This window comes from Eumetopias jubatus, unplaced genomic scaffold (genome assembly GCF_037043125.1).
Source record: "Eumetopias jubatus isolate StellerSeaLion01/CBP00866 unplaced genomic scaffold, mEumJub1_p1.0 scaffold_12, whole genome shotgun sequence".
NCBI lineage: Eukaryota > Metazoa > Chordata > Mammalia > Carnivora > Otariidae > Eumetopias > Eumetopias jubatus.
This window is the reverse complement of record NW_028274818.1, coordinates 36,449,892-36,470,249: the sequence shown is the minus strand read 5'-3', so window position 1 is coordinate 36,470,249 and position 20,358 is coordinate 36,449,892. Positions and strand designations below refer to the sequence as shown.

Here is a 20,358-nt window from a genome sequence, read left to right as displayed (position 1 = left end):
GCTTTAATAATTGTTTCCTGCCTGTGGTGAGATTCTCCATGGGACTATCAACCTTTCTTATTTCTTGCCAGTGGACTGCATTTCAAGAAGGGCACTTTTCTTTTTGTAGACAGAACTTAATTCAGGATGAGGAATCTGTGATCTGCAAGCCATATTCGGGCCTCTGCTTGATCTCATGGGGCCATAGCATGAATACAGCATTTTTAATGGTGTCCTCTACAACCTATTATTTCATTACATTGCAGAAAAGCATAATAAAAATAAGTGAAAGGTGATAGTATTTAAAATTCCAAGTGATTAATATTCATTCAAAAGTCTCACCTAATAAAGCATTGAATATTATGTTCTTTATATATCCTCACTAGTGAAAAAAATCTCTTCGTGAATATGATTTTTATAATTAGTCAAAAGGACTAGTAATACAGAGCTAAATAATGGATACTACATTCTGGGTGTCAAAGGGGTGTCAGTTATTGGGATTTTGTTGGTTTGTTTTAAGATAAAACAATTTCCCTGAAGAAGGGCCTCAGGTTTCTCAATGCCCACTGAGGAAGGCCAGCACTGTCAAGATAATCTGGCTTCTCAATAGTTGGTCCTATTGTGTGGATATGTTCTGGTACATTTGTTAGAAAACAAACTCATTATATTATGGTTAATTTCTATACGTAGTCAATAATTACTATTTTAAATAAGCAAGTGAGCAGTCACAATTTCTTTAAGGGAAACCCCCATCCCACTAAATTACCATCTTGTATAGATGCATAGATCATTATACAACTAGATATGTGATGGATATATTTTCTTTCTAGGCCTGCAGTCTTTAATAGAACAAAAGGCTTTCTGCTGTCACTTCAAACAAATTAATCTGAAGGAATAATAAAATACTTTGAAGTCTTCTTGCACGGCCCCAAGAATTAGTCAAAATGACCAAGAAGAGTTGGCTGTCCTTCAGATGTCTTGCTTGCCTCCTTGGGGATCATCTTGGCAATTGTGTTTGCGGCTCTCTGGCTTGCCCACAGAGCTCAGTTGAGGTCAGAGGATCCTGGGGCTAGAAGTGACCTTAGGACCTTGTCTAGTTGTTTTCCAGCCCCACGCCTGAAGCTGCACAGGGCTGATGGCTTGTGCAAAGTGACATGTCAGATGCTCCTCAGCTGGAACTGCTCTGTCTTCCCAGGCACTTCAAGAATCTTTCATTTAAAGCAAATCCAAGATTTTACTTCACATGCATGAAGAGACATCTATTATCATTTTCATATTACAGTTGGAGAATAGCAAGAGGTTAAAGAAAGAAAACAATGGTCCTAGATAATCCACATGTTGCTTAATCAGGCCTCAAATTATCATGTACTAATTCCCGAGAACCACTCTAAATCATGTAATAGCTTAAAAGAAATTCAGAGTTATTACTTCCAAATATATTCACCAATTCCTCCAATACAAGTTGAATGAATGAATAAACCTATTTGTTTTTACATAAATGGTGTCTCTGAAGAGTTCAAAATTCTTTGTATTGCTTACGTATGTACATACATCAGACACTTGCCTACAAACATCTTCACGCTCCTGTGTCCTTAACGAGCCCCTTCCTTCCACGTGAACTTCAGCCAGACTCCCTGTGGCTGGCCACAGTTCCTGAACTAGTGTTAGTCCATGATCCTGTACTATAGTCACTGGAGTGCTCACTCTTCCCAGTGCCATTCCCTCCTTGAAACTCCCCAGCACCTTGGAATCGCCTGCCCGGGCCTCCCTGTCCTTTACTCAGCCAGTTCCTGAGGCCACTGCTGTCAGCCTGCCTGCCCCTCTGGGTCTGTTCCTCACAGCAGTCAACCCGGGGTATGCCCGCTCCCCACCGCCTGCTCCACCCACAACTGCTCTTCCGGGCAGAATGGGTAGGAAGAAGGGATTTCAGCAAGGTGGCCAGTCCTGCATTCTAGGAGTATGAATCTCATTGAGTTAAAAGCCATGGCCAGGACACAAGGACCACACCAGATAGCAGATGTGAGATGTGTGGCCAGACCAGGTCCAAGGGAACCTTTCCTTCAATAGCAATTTTACCCATGTGTTTGAGATGTACTAAGTTCTCCCATAATGAGGTACACTATGGATCAAACTTCCAAGCTTCTTCACATACCACTTGCCCTCTCAAAAAAAAAAAAAAAATCCAACGCCAAACAGATATATTCAGCATTATCTACCACTTGGGGCTATTATTAGTGGCCTGTTACCCACTTTCCAGAGGAGTGAAGAAGAGTTATATAGGTGTTTAAATTTTAAGCATTTTCTTCAAAAAACATTCAAAATGATTCTACAAAAATGTGAATTATCAGTGTGACAGAAAAGGCTCCATTTTATTTGAAACAAAACAATGTAAACCACTGAGTGTACACCAGTAAGCAGGAAGCTGGGGGCTTCCTTGTGTGGAGAGGAGAAAAGACCCCAGGAAACCATCCCTACCCTTTGTCACTTGCCTGATAGCACCTGTCTGTGGACGTGCTAGCTCATGGTTTCTTAATTTTGCTGCTTTATTGAGAAATGAAGATTAACTGTCTGGTAGAGGAACTGCCATGTTTATACTTCCCTGCAAATCTAGGGAACAAGCATCCAAATGTCGATCATGGTGATGGTGTTCCAATAACAGATCTCCTTAGGTACTGGCCCCTTGGAACACTATAGGACAGGTTGTATCTTCTTTGACCCGGCAATTAGAAACTTGACTGTGGCTTTGTCTCCTCCCTGCTAGGGAACTGAAGTGGGAAGCTCAGACCCCAGTGCTGGCTCTAGACACCACACTGCAGGACATGGGGAAGAGGTCACTTAAATGTTAGCAAAATATTTCAGAAATATGGCCAGTGGAGGACAGCTCTTATCACTAATCAGGACTTCTGTGCTCCAATTGACAAATGTCTATTGCATTTAATTCTTGGTAAAGGAGAAAGAACCTGAAGGGCCCCCGGGGACTGGGTTCTAGACCACAATGTCACCATGTGCAGCTGGGCAAGATAATACTGCTCTGGACCCCTGCTTACTCAACAGGAAAATGATGGGGCTGGGGGAGATGAGCTCTGCGTCCCCAAAGTTAGAAGCCTCACTGGTTGTCAATTTTCTATGAGAGCTCAAGCTTCCAGTCTTGGAGTGAGGTAACTTCAACAAAAGATGGGCAGATGAAGCACTGGTTCCTTGGAGGTCATCTTGGTGTGCGAGGTCAGGGTGAAGCACCATTTGCCGTGGAGGCCAGCAGGAAGGGCTGGTGCAGGCTGGGCGGCATTAGTCCACTGAGTATGTCTGGGCCCAGGCGATGCCCACGTGGGAGTAGCAGTAGAGGAATCCCAGGGCAGAGAGGGTCACATACGGCCAGCCTGCGACAGGGGGACAGAGATGCCAGAGTGGTTAGATACTCCTGGGGCAGGACCTTCCAGAGGCGCAAACTGTCCCCCTTTGGGGAAGGCAATTCAAGAAACAACATGGGCCTCAGCTGACACATCAAGACACATACCTCCTGGAAAGTGTGCTCTACCTGGAACACCGACAACCTGAACTCTGCATTCCCACTGGGGCCAGCATCAAATGAGGGGTGCGCTATCTCAAATGGAAATTAGGTTTAGAAATAGGACAAGCTTTTAAAGAACATACATTTAGAAAACTAAAGTAGTTAATAATCAAAGAGAAGAAAAGTCCGTGAGACTCACAGTAAATCTTAAAATATAGATTGGCCGTTATATGGAATTGAGTGCCATCTGCAAGCACACAGAAGGGAGAGCCTAAATTAAACATTTGCTTTCAAAACTCAAAGCTTTTAGTGGTTCCTTCTGTAAGTACTTGTCTTAGAATATCTGATGTTCTTTTCTTTCTCCTCCTCCTCCTCCTCAATTAATAGCCCTCTCTGCTGAGTACTTGTCACTTAATGACTTCCATGTCTTCTACATGTTTCACTTACTCCACCACTTATTAGGAGCTCTGCAGATCCAGAGATGCTGTGGAAGGTACCAGATGCCAAAATAGGTAATCCTACTCTAGTTTGGGAAAGATACACACACACACACACACACACACACACACACACACACTACTGTGATTTGTGAGCCATGTAACATGTGCTAGATAATGATGTAGACAGAGCAAATTTAAACTGGGCCATGTGGGGTGAGCAAGAGTTTGTCAGATGGCAAGGGACAGGGATAAGCAACCAGAGAGACCACCTCATGTGTGAACATGTTCCCTGGGCCACCCCTGGAACAGGGATCATGTGACTGTGGCTACTGCACAGGAAGGGGCAGGCAGGGCAGGGCTAGAAGCAGGGAGGAGGCAGTGGGAGCCACTGAGGGTACTGTGGCTCTGCAGGCTCTCTTCCTGCTACGTCAACAAGCAGCTGCAATTATTATTACTAGAAGTTCAATGACTATGGCATAGTGGTTAAGTGCAGGCTCTGAGGTGAACCTGGACGCCAGTTCAAACCCTGGCTCTGCCGCTTGCCAGCCGTGAGACCTGGAACAACTTGACGAATCTCAAGTATAAAACTAGGAGAGGGACAGAGCACCTTTATTAATAGTCTTTATAGGACGCCATGGACTGATTGTGTGCCCCCACATTCGTGTGTTGAAACCCTAATCCCCAGTGCATATTTGGAGGGGGGGCCTTCGGGGGAGGTAAGTGGGTTGAGATCAGATCATGAGGTATCGAGATGGGGATTAGTGCCCCCATAAGAAGGGACATGCAGGGCTTGCCTCCTTGCTCTCTGTCATATAGAGACATGGTGAGAGAAGGCGGCCCTCTAAAAGCCAAGAAGAGGGGCCTCACCAAGAACCGACTCAGCTGGCATCTTGATCTTGGACTTTTCCAGTCTCTGGAACTGTGAGAAACAAGGGTCTGTTGTTGAAGCCACCCAGTCCGTGGTACTTCGCTATGGCGGCCTGAGTTGACTAAGATATAAGGAAGGAATGTATGACATGATGTAAAGGCCTGCCCAGTGCTTGGCCTCTGATGGACACTTAGGAAAGGGAGTAATAATACTGGGGCGAGGACACAGAAGTCTTTCCCCACCAAGGTGAGAATGATAACAGGGAAGTCCAGCCCTGGTCTTCCTCTGAACTCCTGTTTTCAACTCGCTCCTTTCCTGGCTTGGCACAAGAATTCTCCTAGGCCTTGAAGGCCAGAGAAGTGAGGGGAACAGAGGACTTCCAAGGGCTCGGCTCTAGGCCCGGTCCCACAGTCCTACCTCCTGTCTGCTAGTCAGCCAGTGTGTTAGCTTCCTTTGGCTGCTGCGAGCAAATTACCACAAACCTCAGTGGCTTCCAACAACAGAAATGCATTCTCTCATACTTCTAGATGCTGGAAGTCTGAAATCAAGGTGTTGGCAGGGCCACCTTCTCCCTGAAGGCTCTCAGGGAGACTCCTCCCTTGCCTCTTCCAGCTTTGGATGACCCCAGACATTCCTTGACATACGGCAACATACCTCCAATCTCTGCCTCTGCCTTCATGTGGCCTTCTTCCCTGGGTACTCCTGTGTCCTCTTCTCTTAGAAGGACACCAGTCATGGATTTAGGGCCTACTCTAAATCCAGGATGATTTGTTCTCAAGACATTTAGCTAATGACATCAACAAAAATCCAAATGAAGTCACATTCTGAGGTTGCAGATGGACATGAATTTGGGGCGGGGGTACTAATCGGCCCAGTACAGCCAGGTACTTTCTCAAGCTTCAGAAGGGACCCATCCTACCTGGAGGCCCTCAGACACAGATGCCAGGGGACCTATTGACATCTGCTCCTCAATGAGCTCAGGAAGCAGAAATTAGGGAGGGGGCTTCGGGCACAGGGAGAGGCCCCAGACGTCAGCTGTGTTTAGGATGATGCGTTGGCAGGTGTTTGGTAAACACAGAACCCAGAAGCTGGCTCTGGAGGTGGGAGAATGGGGATATTTTATTTACACAAAGCTGGGCCTGGGTCATTGGACAGCTGTGTTGGCCCTGTGGCTGTCCAGTGACATCCCTGTGAAAGCTTCTGGCCAGCACGCAGAACTGTAAGGAGGAACATCCCCAACACCGCCTGGAAGTGTGGCATATGCATGTTCAGTCTGGACGCCAGTTAGGCCCTGAAAATTCCCTCTACCATTCACCGTTTGCCATGCACAGAGGTGGATAGATAGCCGTTAGGAGACTTGTCATCCTGACTCTACTATGAGACCCTAGGAGGGGCTCAGTTTCTCCATCTACACCATGGCAGGTCAAAAATAAACAGAAGCACATGAAATAAGATCGCAGATTTGGTAGTGCTTTTAAAAAGTGTTTCAGAGTGGAATGTAAGGAATAGCAGGGAGGACATTAGGAGAAGGAAGGGAAAAATGAAGGTGGGGAATCGGAGGGGGAGACGAATCATGAGAGACTATGGACTCTGGGAAACAAACAGGGTTCTAGAGGGGAGGGGTGTGGGGGGATGGGTTAGCCTGGTGATGGGTATTAAGGAGGGCACGTACTGCATGGAGCACTGGGTGTTATATGCAAACAATGAATCATGGAACACTACATCAAAAACTAATGATGTATTGTATGGTGACTAACATAATAAAATTTAAAAAAAATAAGTGTTTCAGAAATGCAAAGAATTCCTATAGGACCACTTGAGAAGTCAATGTATATAGTCTATGTGTGAAGCTGTTACGTAAACAGCTCACTGGCCCTTTTAACAGGAGTGTTCCTACAGATAATAACCCCAGTACGTACTAGAAGGCTGCTAAGGACCTCTTATCTTTTCCTGACCTCAGGAGTAAGCTATGTGATGACAACGAAAAGACAGATTCCACAAGTCACCTTTTCACAGTATTCACCCAGTATTTCATAAGCATTTGCTGTGTGTCTGGCCCGCCCGAGACTCCAGACATCAACATCAACCTCTGTGGTTTGCCTGCTACAGGCACAGGGTCTTTGACTGTAGCAGCTGCTAACCAAGCACTGATGTGGTCCAAGTGTTGCGGGGGGGGGGGGGTGGTGCTTGGGGCACAGCCTCCTCTTCATCAGGGTTCAGATGAGCACAGAAAAATAAACTGGGATGGGCTGTCATTCTGGCAACATTTGAGGTTGCTATGATGCAGTCATTCAGGCTTGTCAATCATTAACAAAAATGATGGCGTCAAAAAGGGTTCTGTCCTGACAAATGAACACCAACTCATCCTGTAGCCCTCACTCCCCCTGGCCTTTTCCCACTCTGTGTTCTCCTTCTAGGCTCGCCCTTCTCACCAGGATTTCAATCCACACTGTCCAGTCAACTCCCATATCCCAGCAACCCCGACCCCATGCATGCACACACATATACATACATTCACATACACGCACACACATACACATTCTCTGTCTCTGTCTCTGTCTCTCCTTTCTCTCTCACTCTCTCTCTCTCACACACACACACCAATAATGTGGCTCATATAGCCTGGTGGGCAGTATGGTATTGGTCAAAGGAAAAGATCCTTCTTAACAGAGTACTTTAAGGCCCAAATCCCCTGCATACTTGGTATGTTCATGGCTAGGCCTCCAGATTCAATGATGTGTCCTGGTGGGCTTTTGATACCTAGACCTATTAAGATCTAAACAGTTGAACAGTTTTAACAGACAACAACTAGGCAGCATTGAAGATATTATAAAGAGGATGCTTGCAAGTTAGGCAATGTTTGCAAAAGATTGGGTAATATAGCTAATGGGACAGACTATCTGACAGATATAGCTAAATGCATACAAGTAGGATACATAGCACCATAGATTCAATTAAGAAGATCAATGTAGGTGGTGTAATAGAGGGAGTTAATAGGATGTAGGTGGTTGTATCATGATATTGTTAATAGGACACTGGTGAGTTGTATAATAACTACAGCTAATGAGAACAGGTAGGACACAGAGGGAAATGTCTATAGCTAAAAGAAAGCAAGTGGTGTAATTTTACTTGAGGTTATTATAGCTGAGCGATTTTCTGAGCAATTACATCAATCTGAAAAGACTGGAAAGGCTGAGGCTCAGGAGAGTGAAGGAAAAGACCATCATCATGCAGGGCCACGAAAAGTCAAAGGATATATCACACTGGTTTTCTGGAAAGTGATGGGATAATCAGAACAAGCAGCAAGTCTAATGAAAACCTTTATTTAAAAGGTAACATTGTAAAATGTGGAAAACAGCATGGAAGTTCCTCAAAAAATGAAACATAGAATTATTACATATATACCCAAAAGAATTGAAAGAACTGGAAGAGATATCTGTGTACCCACGTTCACAGCAGCATTATGTACAATAATCAAAAGGTGAAATAGCCCCAGTGTCCACTCACAGATGAATGGATACACAAAATGTGGTCTATACATACAGTGGAACATTATTCAGCCTTGAAAAGGAAGGGACTCCTGACACAAGCTACACCTGGGATGAAGCTTGAAGACATTATTCTAAATGAAATAAGCCAGACACAAAAGGACAAATACTACATATGAGGTCCCTAGAGTAGTCAAATTCATAGAGAAAGAAAATGGAATAGCAGTTGCTAGCGGCTGGGGGGAGTTACTGTTTAATGGTACAGGAGTTGCAGTTTTGCAAGGTTAAAAAAGTTCTGGAGATGGACGGTGGTGATGGTTGCATAGCAATGTGAATGTTCTTAATACCACTGAACTGTACACTTAAAAATGGTTAAAATGGCAAATCTTATGTTATATATAATTCACCACAATAAAAAATTCTATGCTGAGTGAAAGAAGACATTGACAAAATACTATATACCATATTACTCCATTTATGTAAAATGAAAATTGATTTATAGTAACAAAAAGCTTGTCAGTGGTTGCCAGGGGCTGGAGCAGAGGGAGGGACAAATTACAAAGGGGAGGGATGATGAAAATGTTTTGCATCTTGATTATGGGAAGGTTTTTAAGGGTATAGACAACTGGAAAATACCTTAAATGATTATATTTTACTGTGTATAAATTATTTCTCAATAAAGTTATAAAAATTTTAAAAACTGAAAAAATGAAAAATTTTTTAAAGGTAACATTGGAATATTAGCGAATCACAGACTTACAGTATTCTGCTACAATGTCCTAGGTTATATATATGCCCTAAGGTATTCAAACAAAAGATGCACATGCAAGAAAATATGATTCACTTTTTAAATGATGACGGGTTTTCAGTCCTTCATCTCCCTAGGGGCAGGAGGACTTGCCACGTGTAGGACTGAACAGTGGGCTCCCCTAATGCTCTCGTCCACTGGGGCCTCTGAGCGGGAGGACAAGGCTAAGAGCTCTTTCTTAACTATGCAGACACACTCAGCAGCTGAATCAGCACAAATCCCTATTCCAGGGAAGAAATCAATCCTTCCTAATGGGAGAGAAGTTAATTGAGTTGCTGAATTGTGTATGAGCTATCAATTACCCCATCAAAGGCTCACTCAGCTGTCAGTCTAGGCAACACTTCTGAGCCTGTGGCCACCATCTTGGCTCTAACAGGGCTTTTTCAAAGGCCACATCCTACTGCTAACCATTTTTAGAAGAAAATGGCAGGTAACCACCATATGAACAAACTTGGCAGCAAAGCCTTTTTCCTGCCCTTTCTCCCAGTCAGCCAGCACCATAGTCTCTGTCCACATGTGAGTAGTTTGTGAAGAATATGGAATCTACTATACAGTTTATAAAGAATACACAGTCTTAGTGAATCCTTCCAACACTCCAAGATAGAAATCATTAACAGATACCAATATCCTTGCTTGTAGCCACACTGCCTCAAAAGGGCCCAGAGTCCACATCCCAAGCCCAGAATGTCAGATTAAATCCTATTTGGAGAAAAGTCTGAAGGACTTCAGTCTTTCCTTTAATTTTTTATAATTATCTGTCTTTTACCATTAACAGTGCCCTCGTCTCCACCTTCCACCCACCCAGGCAGGTTTTCTAGCCAGAGGCTCTGATGGCCCGTTGCCCACTGGTCCTCTCATTCACCCACTGCTCAGCTGTCACCCTGCTGGGTCACAGTTCTCCTTGGGGTTAAGGAACACTCACTCTCAGCTTGGCCCTTGGGTCCCTAGAGCTGAATGGATACACTCTCACTTTCTGGTCCCACAGAGCAGCAGCATCACTCAGTGACTCAAAATCATTCTAAGAGGAAGAAGAGGAGGTTCCCATCATCCCTGAGAGCCACTAAGCTACAAAGGAAACAAGTCTCACTTCCCCAAACTCTCCTTGGTTGAAACCCAAGCCTACAAATGTGAAGGATGTATTATAATTATTAAATGCCATCAACATATCCACCCATATCCCTGGAGATGTGGGTGCATATGTAACAGCCCACGTTACCATCCTGGTGAAGACAGATATGAGGCTGATGAATTTCAGCCTCCACGGACAGTCTTTGTGAAGGGGTAGGTTTGGAGAAGGATATCCAATGGGGAAATGAAATGAAGAGGTGATTCCAGGAGATGCTGCAGAAAAGAGAGTCATAGCACTTGGTGACTGATGGATTTGGGCGTCAAAGAATACATTCCCTCTCACTGACCCTGAGCACTGCTAACAGAGTACCCTTGGGGCTGACATTCAGCTAGTGCACATCGGAGGGACTCTTACCTAACGTTAACAGGCTGATTCACTACCCTACTAGTTAGTAAAAGCCATGATCCCAGCCTTTCCCTCATGACATGTTCTCTGATTTCACATCAAAAGGAGTAAAGCCCTGTCTGTAGGGACCTCCAGGACTCGCTCCAGCACATGGCTGCCATCTCTCTGGGCTGACGGGTCTGTGCCCATATCTTACATTTGTTAGAAATGGTGAACACCAGCTCCCCACTCTATACACACATTGTCCTGCTTTGGTGACATCTTCTGCTCTGAGGTCAGCAGGGGTTGAGTGTTCCTCTCCTTAGAGAACCAGCCCGGGCTCTGGACTCTGGTCCTAGGGTGCTGGCTCAGGATTTGAGAAGCACCACCAACCCAGTGCCCCTGGTACTCTCTGCACCATCTTCCCAGCCTCGCTACTGTCATTTCATTAATTATTCAGAATAACTTTATGCACTGTTGCCTTTGTTAAAAGAGCTAGCTCCTGACAGCACTTTATTTTTAACAATATTCAGGCCTGATGGGGGGAAATGATAAGGTGCCTTGGTAGCTTTATTTAAATCTTATTTACTCCAGTAGTCCAGCCTGGAGATGATGTGCAGCCGTTCATCAAACAGTCCTGAGCCTGCAGACCTTCCTTCAGAGCTAAATTTAGAGCTGTAACCTTAATAAAGCTATAGGGCAGGAGCCTTTACCCATCAGAGGGCTAGCTTATCGAAGGATACACAGCAAGAGCAAAGTTGCCCAAGCTTCGAAACCTATGAACTGCTGGATCTGTTTTCAAACACATGGGGTAAGCGACAGAAGTTGTGAAGAACAGACTGTTGCCACTTTAGGGTTAAATAACAATTTCTTACCTTCATATGGTTTACAAACCTGGGCCTCAAGCCATGGGTTTGAGGCCTTAGTGTTTTTTCAAAAAATGCTCAGCTGCCTCTTTCACGTCCTTTCATGAGAAAGAAGGACAAGATGGTTCTAATCTGTCCGTGAAATGAAAGCATGAAATCCTGGGGCCCTGGCTTTCTAACATGAGCCCACAGCAGAATCACCTGGAGGCCACATCAAGAGGATGTAGGTCTCCCAGCCCTCAGTTTCTGATCCAGGGGACCTGTGGCCGGCCTGAGATTTCCATTTCTAAGGTGACATGGATGCTGCTGGCCCAAGAACCACATGTTGGGAACCACTGTTCTAGGTGAACTCCAAAGAAAATTGAGGGAAGAACTTTCTACTGACAGAGTTGCTCATAAATTGGGCTTTTTCATAGAGCAGAGGAGACAGTTACAGAGCTTTATGTTCCCAGGTCCATTGCTGAGCACATTCTACATTCTCTCAGCTACCTTACCAGGGAGGTATTATTAGCCCCATTTCATAGAGAAAGAAAACTAAGGCTCAGAGAAGTAAAGTAACTTTCTCAAGGTCTAACAGCTAATTGGTCATCAGACCAAACTGGAACTTAGGGCTGTGTGACTCATGGTGCCTAAGGTAACAGTGGGGAGGGGGAAGCAGCAGGTTTGTATTTTCAGGCATCATCTAGCACTAAATCACTAGGTCACACATCTCCAGCAGCCTCAATTTCTCCATTTTTGTGAAGGGGGGACAAAGAAAGTATTGATGAGCACATTTATATCCCCTGTCTCGGAGAGTGCCTAATTTAGGCAGCATCCATTAAAGAGCACGTTCTCGATGCCTGGGCGATCTTTCATTAACATTGTCAGAGCCAGGGGCCGAGCCTCCAAAAGGTATCTAGCAGGGAGACACAGAGGAAGTGGGGGGGGGGCTCCACCCCCCCCAAGAGCTTCTTGCCATCTCCAGCAAGAGTTGTTTGCTAGGCGCTGTGTGTATGTTTCACTGGCACAAACAGCGGTCATTAATAAATCACGTTGTTCATGGTCAATTTCGCATCCTGATGCAGCCAACCTAGGCTGCATTTTTCATCCTTTCTTACCCCCGGCACAAGCCTCGTGGGCAGAAGCTTACTGAGGCACTCACTTCCATCAAGTAAAATCATTTCATGTGAAATTGAGGAAGTGGGGAGAACAAGCCAAAGCCACTTTTTCTTACTGTGACTGCATAAGTAGACAGTAGTGCTGAGAAAACAGCTTTTCTCTCTCCGGGGCCAAATGGGTAGGGACTCGCTTCCCAGAAAACTGTCCCAGCAGTTGGTGCCACCGTCGCAGCTCCTGCCCCTGGGGCCAGAGGCTGCACTGACAGAACACGCTTCCCAGCTTCTTGTTCTTCCTTCACCTGTGTTTTTAATACAGTCTCACTGGGGCTGTTGTTCATTGTTCATTTATGACCACACCATAGAACGCAGCGGACGCTGCCTACCAAATGAGCCCCAACAAAGTGATGTGCACAGTGTGGGGAAGGCTCCCTGTCACACAGCCCTGACAACCACTCACCCACATTGCTATTTATGAAGCACCTACTGTGTGCCTGGCATTGAGACAGGCAGCCTTGATCCTTGCCATACATACAGCCTGCATCTTCATCTGAGGCCCCATGAGCAGGTGCCCCTGAAGGCTGAGTGCGTGCTCCAGGGCCCCGGACACTTCACCTGCCCCTTCGGGTTCAGTTCCTCAGCTCTGTTACCCAAATGTGCAGATAACGAAAGACTCAGGGGAAACAGATAGCAGAGACAAGATTCTCAAACCACTGCGTAGGCTGGGATGATGGGCTGACACTAGTCAAGTTGAAATTTCACTATGATTAAAACAGCAGAGCTTCACAATTTTTGTTTTCTAATCCAACGATGCCAATACTGGATGGAGGAGGTCCGGGAGCACATCCCGGGAGGAGTGGCTGACGGACCTGGTGATGTTTATCCGGGAACCCGGAGACTCTGGAGAAGGGAAAAGAGCTGCCTGCTTATATCTAAAAGTCTACCCTTAGAAGAGGCTTGAGGGGACATCTGTGTGAGGAGGGGGGACATCTGTGTGAGGAGGGGGGACACCCTGGGGGGCAGAGGCACACTTTGGCAGCAGGAGCGCCAACCCCGCAAAGGCTCAGGAGACACCGGGTTCCTCCTGCAGGGAATACACGGAATGCAGCAGAGGCAGGACAGGAGGCCCGAGCACAACGGAGGAGATTCCTCTTCCAGGCCAGAAGCAGAACCAGGTCTGAGAGTCCATGAATCTGTTTGTCTCTTCACAGGGCACAAGGACCAGGGCACACACGGTAAATGGGCAGTAAATAACAGAGAAACAGAAGAAACACAGATACGGCGGTGGACTTTTGAGTCCTCATTCACAAGACTCCCAAGTCCCTCCTACAGGTGATTAGAAATAAGACTTGTTGCAAAATCCCTGAACCAGCAGCCATATGTAGGTGCATTTGGCCTCCATTTCCCCAGCTCGTGGGATCTGAGGCCAATTGATCAAAGTGCCCGTGGCCATGGGTGTGCCTAAGAGGGCCACGAACACCTAGACTTTGCCACGGGACAGCAGAGCACGAATGCCACTCCAGTCGCATCCAGCTTCATACCACCCCCCATGAACGTACCAGATTGAGCTGGAAAGGGAGAGAAAGAGAGCGATGCCTAAACCATATGGATACCTGAAAGATGAGGTCAGTGATGTGTCTGACATGCTCTTTTCCTGAAGCAGTTGTGAGATAAAGGACTCCAAATTACTTGACTTAAATTTCCCGGCAGAGAGCAGAAGGATAAAACCAGGCTCCCCATGGTGGTGGTGGCAGCCCTTCCTGGCGCTCTCAGAAGCGACGGTGGGCTCGGAATGCCACCAGCCCCTTGGGAAGAGGAAGGAGCCAGTCCATCTGTCAGAGACGGCTTTGTTCTCACCTGCTGTTCCCACTGACTGCATATCCAAAATCTATTTTGCTCACCTCTCCATGCTGAGGAAGGGGCGGGTTTGAGCGGGGGAGGTAGCACGGACCAAAGAGCTTGTCTGTGCCCCATCGGCTAGCAACTGCTGCCTGGAAAGCGGCTACAACCCCAGCCTCTGCCCTGCCCCTGTGACCGGGCCATAGGCAGGCCACCTGTGTCGGGGTGCGTGGGGGGCCATGGGGCAGCTTCTAAGGGAATTGAGCCCACAGGGTTGGTCCCATTCGAGCTGACTTTAACCACCTGAGCTGCCCATTGCCTTCCTGAGAAGGAACCTGACAGAAGCACAAAACAGCTCCGAGATTAGTTCAGAAAAATGTGGCTCCAACATTTACAAATGGGATTTGGAAAAGGCATCTCATTTCCTAGGTGCTGGTGTAAGGAGGGGTGTGGAAACAGGTAAGAAGGGGCAGGCTCAGGGGACGCTCGGCAGCGACAGTGTCCCCGTGTCACCTTCCGGCCAGCTGGCTTGAGGGCGAAAGCAGCCTGCGGGTGGGCAGAGCTGGGAGCAGTTGTTCAGGGTAGCTCAGCACTCAGGTGGCCCCGGGCGCCAGGAGAAGGCAGCACCAGGAGTGGCAGACTGTAGCCTCAGGGAGCCTGGGGCCTTCTCTGCTAAAGAAGCATCAGTGATGTGCTATATGGTGGCTAATTGAACAGACTAATAAAAAATTTTTAAAAATAAAATTTAATTTAAAAAAATTTTTAAATAAAAAAAAAAAAAGCAGCATCAGTGCTTCCCTGGGAGGGGGCAAGGACTCTGTTTAGGGGAGGGGAAAGGAGCGCGGAAGATCCTACAGGCGCCTCCTGTCAAACCCGCACATGCTGAAGCCCCGGGGCTCTGCTGAGGGCACGTGGAGAGGCACAGAGCTGCCCCGTACCATAGCTGCTCCACCCTCGCAAGGGCACAGGCAAGCCATAGGGCCCAGGACAGCAGTCGTAGTCCCTGCCGTGTGGCAAGTGGGGGGCCAGTGAGGGAGAGGAGTGTGCAGCATGGACGCGCATGAGGCTGGCCAGCTCCAGGCACCGGGTTTCACCAGAGACACTGCCACACAGAAGCCATATCAAGGAGGCTCTGGAAGGGCTCCACAGCGTGGGCATGCTGATAAGTCAAAGTTTAGTCTGGAAAGAGACCACAAGGTCACATACAAAGGGAATCAGACTTACTCTGCCGCTCTGGAAGACAGAACTGGGGCCCGCAGATGGAGGTGACAGGAGGCAGATTCTGGATGCCACTGAAAGGAGCAGATATCAAGCAGCACCTGCCCATAAGCTGGGCATCCTGGGCTCTCATCCCTGTCAGCATCAGGCAGAGTCCCAGAAGATGTGTCTTGGGGATGGCTTCCTCTGATGGGAGTGGTCCCAGAGGCCCCAAGAGGTCCCTTCCACCTCTTAGAAATTACAGTCTTATAAAATCAAAGCCCTCAAACCATCTTGCACTCCCCGCACCCGGGAAAGGCACAAAGGCTGAGTTTAGACTGCAAGACCCTGTGTCAGGAGCAGGGAGAGGAGAGGCATCCTCTCTGTCCTGGGAACAGAAGACCATGTTCAAACAGGCTGTGGAAATGTCACAAGATACAACCAATTTTTAGTGAAGTGCTTATGAGGTTATTTACCTGACGTAGAAAGTGACTCAGACATTTTTTGGGACTTGGGTTACAGAAAAAGACATTTCTGTGCCTTAAAGATCCCATTCTGAAGGAACACTGTGCTCCCCCTCAGGCTCCCAACTCTGGCTGACGGCCTTGACGGTGGGTCTGCGTGGGATAGGAGGGAGCCCTGGCCAAGGCTCCAGGCCCACACTGGGATGTGTCCCCCCGGGCCCCCCACCCCAACCCAGGGTCCCTTCTGGCAACGCTGCTCACTGGGGCAGCCCGGATGTCCCGGCTCCGACCAGCCTCTGCAGAGAGCAATTTCACAGGGGATGCTCACAGGGAAGCTCTCTTCCTCCGAGTCAGCTGCTAGGAATCCAACGCCTCGCACTGATTTTCTACAGGGGCAGGGAAGACAGACCTGCTGAAGTGGGGCTGAGAGGCAAATCCAAGGCAGCCTGGCTTTCTGGGGGATGGGAGGACTTAATGTTAGCTCTAGTGAGTATGAAGGTATTAGCACCCTTCCCTGCCTCCTCCGGGCTTCCGGTTTGGCCAGCAGGAGCATCCAGAGGCTTGGATCCCTTGTGAAACATGGCCGCTATTCACTCTCCTCCTGGTAGTCTTTCCACGGGGTTAATTATCAGCTGCCAGTGGCTGCACTTTCTGGCTTGGTTTTGTTTGTGACCTCAAAGCACAATATTTACACTCTGGACTCTTTGTAGAGTCCCCAGATGCTCCCTCGGTGCGGGTCAAGTCAGGCGTGGAACCAGGCCTCAGTGTGCTTTCTTGGATTCCTCTACAGTGACAGGGCAAGTGTCTACCAAACCGCCCCAGGGCTTGGATCGGGACATCCCCCCGTGGGCCAGTCCCCCTCACTGTGTGCCAGCAACGAGGCTTGAGGTGCTGGTGGAAGAAGGAACCATGACAGCCCCTCTCCCATGCCTGCTGGTGTCATCTCTGACGACATCTTGAGTGTGGTGCTGACGAGGCTGCTGTCAGGGCTCCCACCCCCCTTTCTTGGGGCCGCTGTGGGTTCCATTTGGGATGATTTGGCTCCATTCTTGTTCTAAAGGCTGGGAAGGATCTGACCTGAAGAAAAACTCATCATCCTGTTACTCATCATTCAACACTTATTGAGCTCCTACTATATACAGGGCACTGGGCTAAGTGTTGGGGATACCAGAGAGACTGAAAGGCTAGCTTGCAGGGCGCCTGGGTGGCTCAGTCAGTTAAGTGTCCAACTCGATTTCAGCTCAGGTTCATCTCAGGGTCCTGGGATCGAGCCACGGGTCGGGCTCCACGCTCAGTGGGGAGTCTGCTTGAGGATTCTCTCTCCCTCCCCCTCCCAAAATAAATAAATCTTTAAAAAAAAAAAAAGGAAAGAAAGAAAACGAAAAGCTGGCTTGCAGTTAGACAGGAATTAGGTGTAAAAAGGTACATCATAATCTCGGGGTGTTTCCTGATGTAGATGAAAAAATGAGCCAGCATTTGTTGAACATTTATTAACCTTGTTCTCGTGTGCCGGACATAATGTCAAGGGCTGGGGAAGTGGAACAGGAAGGACTGGCCCCTGACCTCAAAGAGCTCCATTCTGGAGAAGGACTGAAGCACCCGTGAGGCAGGACCCAGAGCACTAAGAGCCAGCGTGGAGCACGCAGGCGCAGACAGGGCTGAGGGAACGTGGGCTGCACCTGGTCACTGCCAGGCTTGCTGAGCTCTGCCACTCTCCAGGTACGCACCTGCCAATGGTTTCCATCCTCTGGGGAAAACCTCCCTCGATGGAAGAAGGCCTGCCCTCCCATAAAACTGTCCATCTCATGTGCCCCCAGCAGGTACCAGGTTCTGCCCTCCACAGCAGCTCACCGTTTCACTGTCTCTGGATCTCTAGGAAGTGAAGAAATCAAAACAAACTTCTTTCCTCCTGGCATCGTAATCTCTGCAAGGAGTTCACACAGACAGCCAGGCAGGAAAGGCGGCACACTTTGATTTTCACTCTTTAGACCCTTCAGCTAGAGAGCCAGGGGCAAGGCTGTGTTTGCTTTCCCCTCCCTCCCCCGCACCCCTGATCCTTCCCTGCTCGCTCCCCTTCATCTCTCCCCGCCCCTCTTCTCTCCCACCCATCCACCTGCACATTTAATATTGATTGCCGGGGCAGGCAAGGCTCTGCTGCCTTAGCCTTCCCTCCTGGAAATCTCCCAGTGTGGCTGAGCCGCCGGTGTGTATCTAACATCTGCTCTGATGACTTCCCCCAGCTCTTGATGATTAGGTCCTCCTTCAGTTCTTGAGCCAGTCGTGACAGATGAAAGAAAGGATCGTGCTAATTCGCCTCAGCTGCACCCTCAGCTGCCAGTAATGGGCCTCAGGGCCAGGGTTCAGGGCTGTTGTGAGGGTCCCATCTCCTGATCCACTGGCTCCTTCACTGAGTGTCCCTTGCTGCCAACCAAGCCCTGGCCTACAGGCCCCCAGCGGTAAGCCTAGGTGCCTGCTTTCTTCCTCAAAGCTAGGTTTTCTATACGTCTCTCCAGGATGGTCCAGGCCCCAACACCAAGCTTGTTTTGCCCCTCAATTCTGAGCAGTTCCTATAGTCATAGAGGAAGAGGGGAAGAAGGGACTCCTTCCAGTCTCCAGTTCTTGTCAATATCTCTTCGGCAGCTTCCACTGACATGTTCAACCTCAGCAGAACTTGCCTCCCTGGAGGCCTGAGAAACAGCCATGCTGCAGCCCTGGATCTGAGGTTGAAGCAGAAGCCAAAGAGCCAGGAGACAGCTATCCAGGACTGTCCAAGATGACATCTAATCAGTAAAAGTTCATATGGTGGCTCATATCCTCTTTCTCTTTATGATTTTATAATATGAGAATATGTGAGACAAAAACACTTTATTTGTCCCTCCTGGACCAACTAGAGAAGGTGCCATGAAGCAACAAGTTAATAAGGACAGACTTGCCCAGTGCCCACATACCCCCAGCTCATTTCCCTACCTTCCCCACCACCTTGTAAGGACAGAGGGGTCAACAGCTTGAAGAGTTCCCAGGGATATCCAGCTGATATAGAAAGAGATAAAGAGATAAGAGCTTCCAAATATTCTGATGATGAGTTTGAGTCATAAATGAATCCCCTTAAATGTGTTTATAGTTGGCTAAATTCCAAAGCTGCAAATAAAAGACTGTGCATTATGTTTGCCCTTATATTAAAAACATAATCAGACTATGCTTCCCCTCTTTGTTAAACCCAAGAATGCACCCATAATCCAACCCTTCTTTAAAAATAAATTTTTAGAAATCAATGAAATAGAAACCAAAAGAACAGTAGAACAGATCAACAAAACTAGGAGCTGGTTCTTTGAAAGAATTAACAAGACTGATAAACCCCTGGCCAGACTTATCAAAAAGAAAAGAGAAATGACCCAAATCAACAAAATTATGAATGAAAGAGGAGAGATCACAACCAACACCAAAGAAATACAAACAATTATAAGAACATATAATGAGCAACTCCATGCCAGTAAATTAGATAACCTGGAAGAAATGGATGCATTCCTAGAAATGTATCAACTACCAAAATTGAACCAGGAAGAAATAGAAAACCTGAACAGATCTATAACCACTAAGGAAATTGAAGCAGTCATCAAAAATCTCCCAAGAAACAAAAGCCCGGGGCCAGATGGCTTCCCAGGGGAATTCTACCAAACATTTAAAGAAGAATTAATACCTATTCTCCTGAAACTGTTCCAAAAAATAGAAATGGAAGGAAAACTTCCAAACTCATTTTATGAGGCCACCATTACCTTGATCCCAAAACCAGACAAAGACCCCATCAAAAAGGAGAATTACAGACCAATATCCTTGATGAACATGGATGCAAAAATTCTCACCAAAATACTAGCCAATAGGATCCAACAGTACATTAACAGGATTATTCACCATGACCAAGTGGGATTTATCCCCGGGCTGCAAGGTTCGTTCAACATCTGCAAATCAATCAATGTGATACAATACATTCACAAAAGAAAGAACAAGAATCATATGATCCTCTCAATAGATGCAGAAAAAGCATTTGACAAAGTACAGCATCCTTTCTTGATCAAAACTCTTCAGAGTATAGGGACAGAGGGTACATACCTCAATATCATTAAGCCATCTATGAAAAACCTACAGCGAATATCATTCTCAATGGGGAAAAGCTGAGAGCTTTTCCCCTAAGGTCAGGAACACGGCAGGGAAGTCCACTCTCACCACTGCTATTCAACATAGTATTAGAAGTCCTAGCCACAGCAATCAGACAACAAAAAGAAATCAAAGGCATCCAAATCGGCAAAGAGGAAGTCAAACTCTCACTCTTTGCAGATGATATGATACTGTATGTGGA

General features: G+C 47.1%; 1 protein-coding gene across 6 annotated transcripts in view; it reads right to left on the bottom strand.

The window, feature by feature from the left end:
* Positions 1-2,320: 2,320 nt before the first annotated feature.
* The window catches only part of HHAT (hedgehog acyltransferase), a 328,768-nt gene continuing 310,730 nt past the window's right edge, over positions 2,321-20,358 (bottom strand). For 5 of the 6 annotated variants that reach the window (XM_088016786.1, XM_088016784.1, XM_088016787.1 and 2 more), the window contains one exon: positions 2,321-3,356. In XM_088016786.1, the coding sequence (XP_087872912.1) occupies positions 3,265-3,356 (92 nt within the window). In that variant the 3' untranslated portion in view covers positions 2,321-3,264. The remainder of the gene's footprint in view (positions 3,357-20,358) is intronic. The other variant, XR_015766435.1, reaches the window with a different exon arrangement.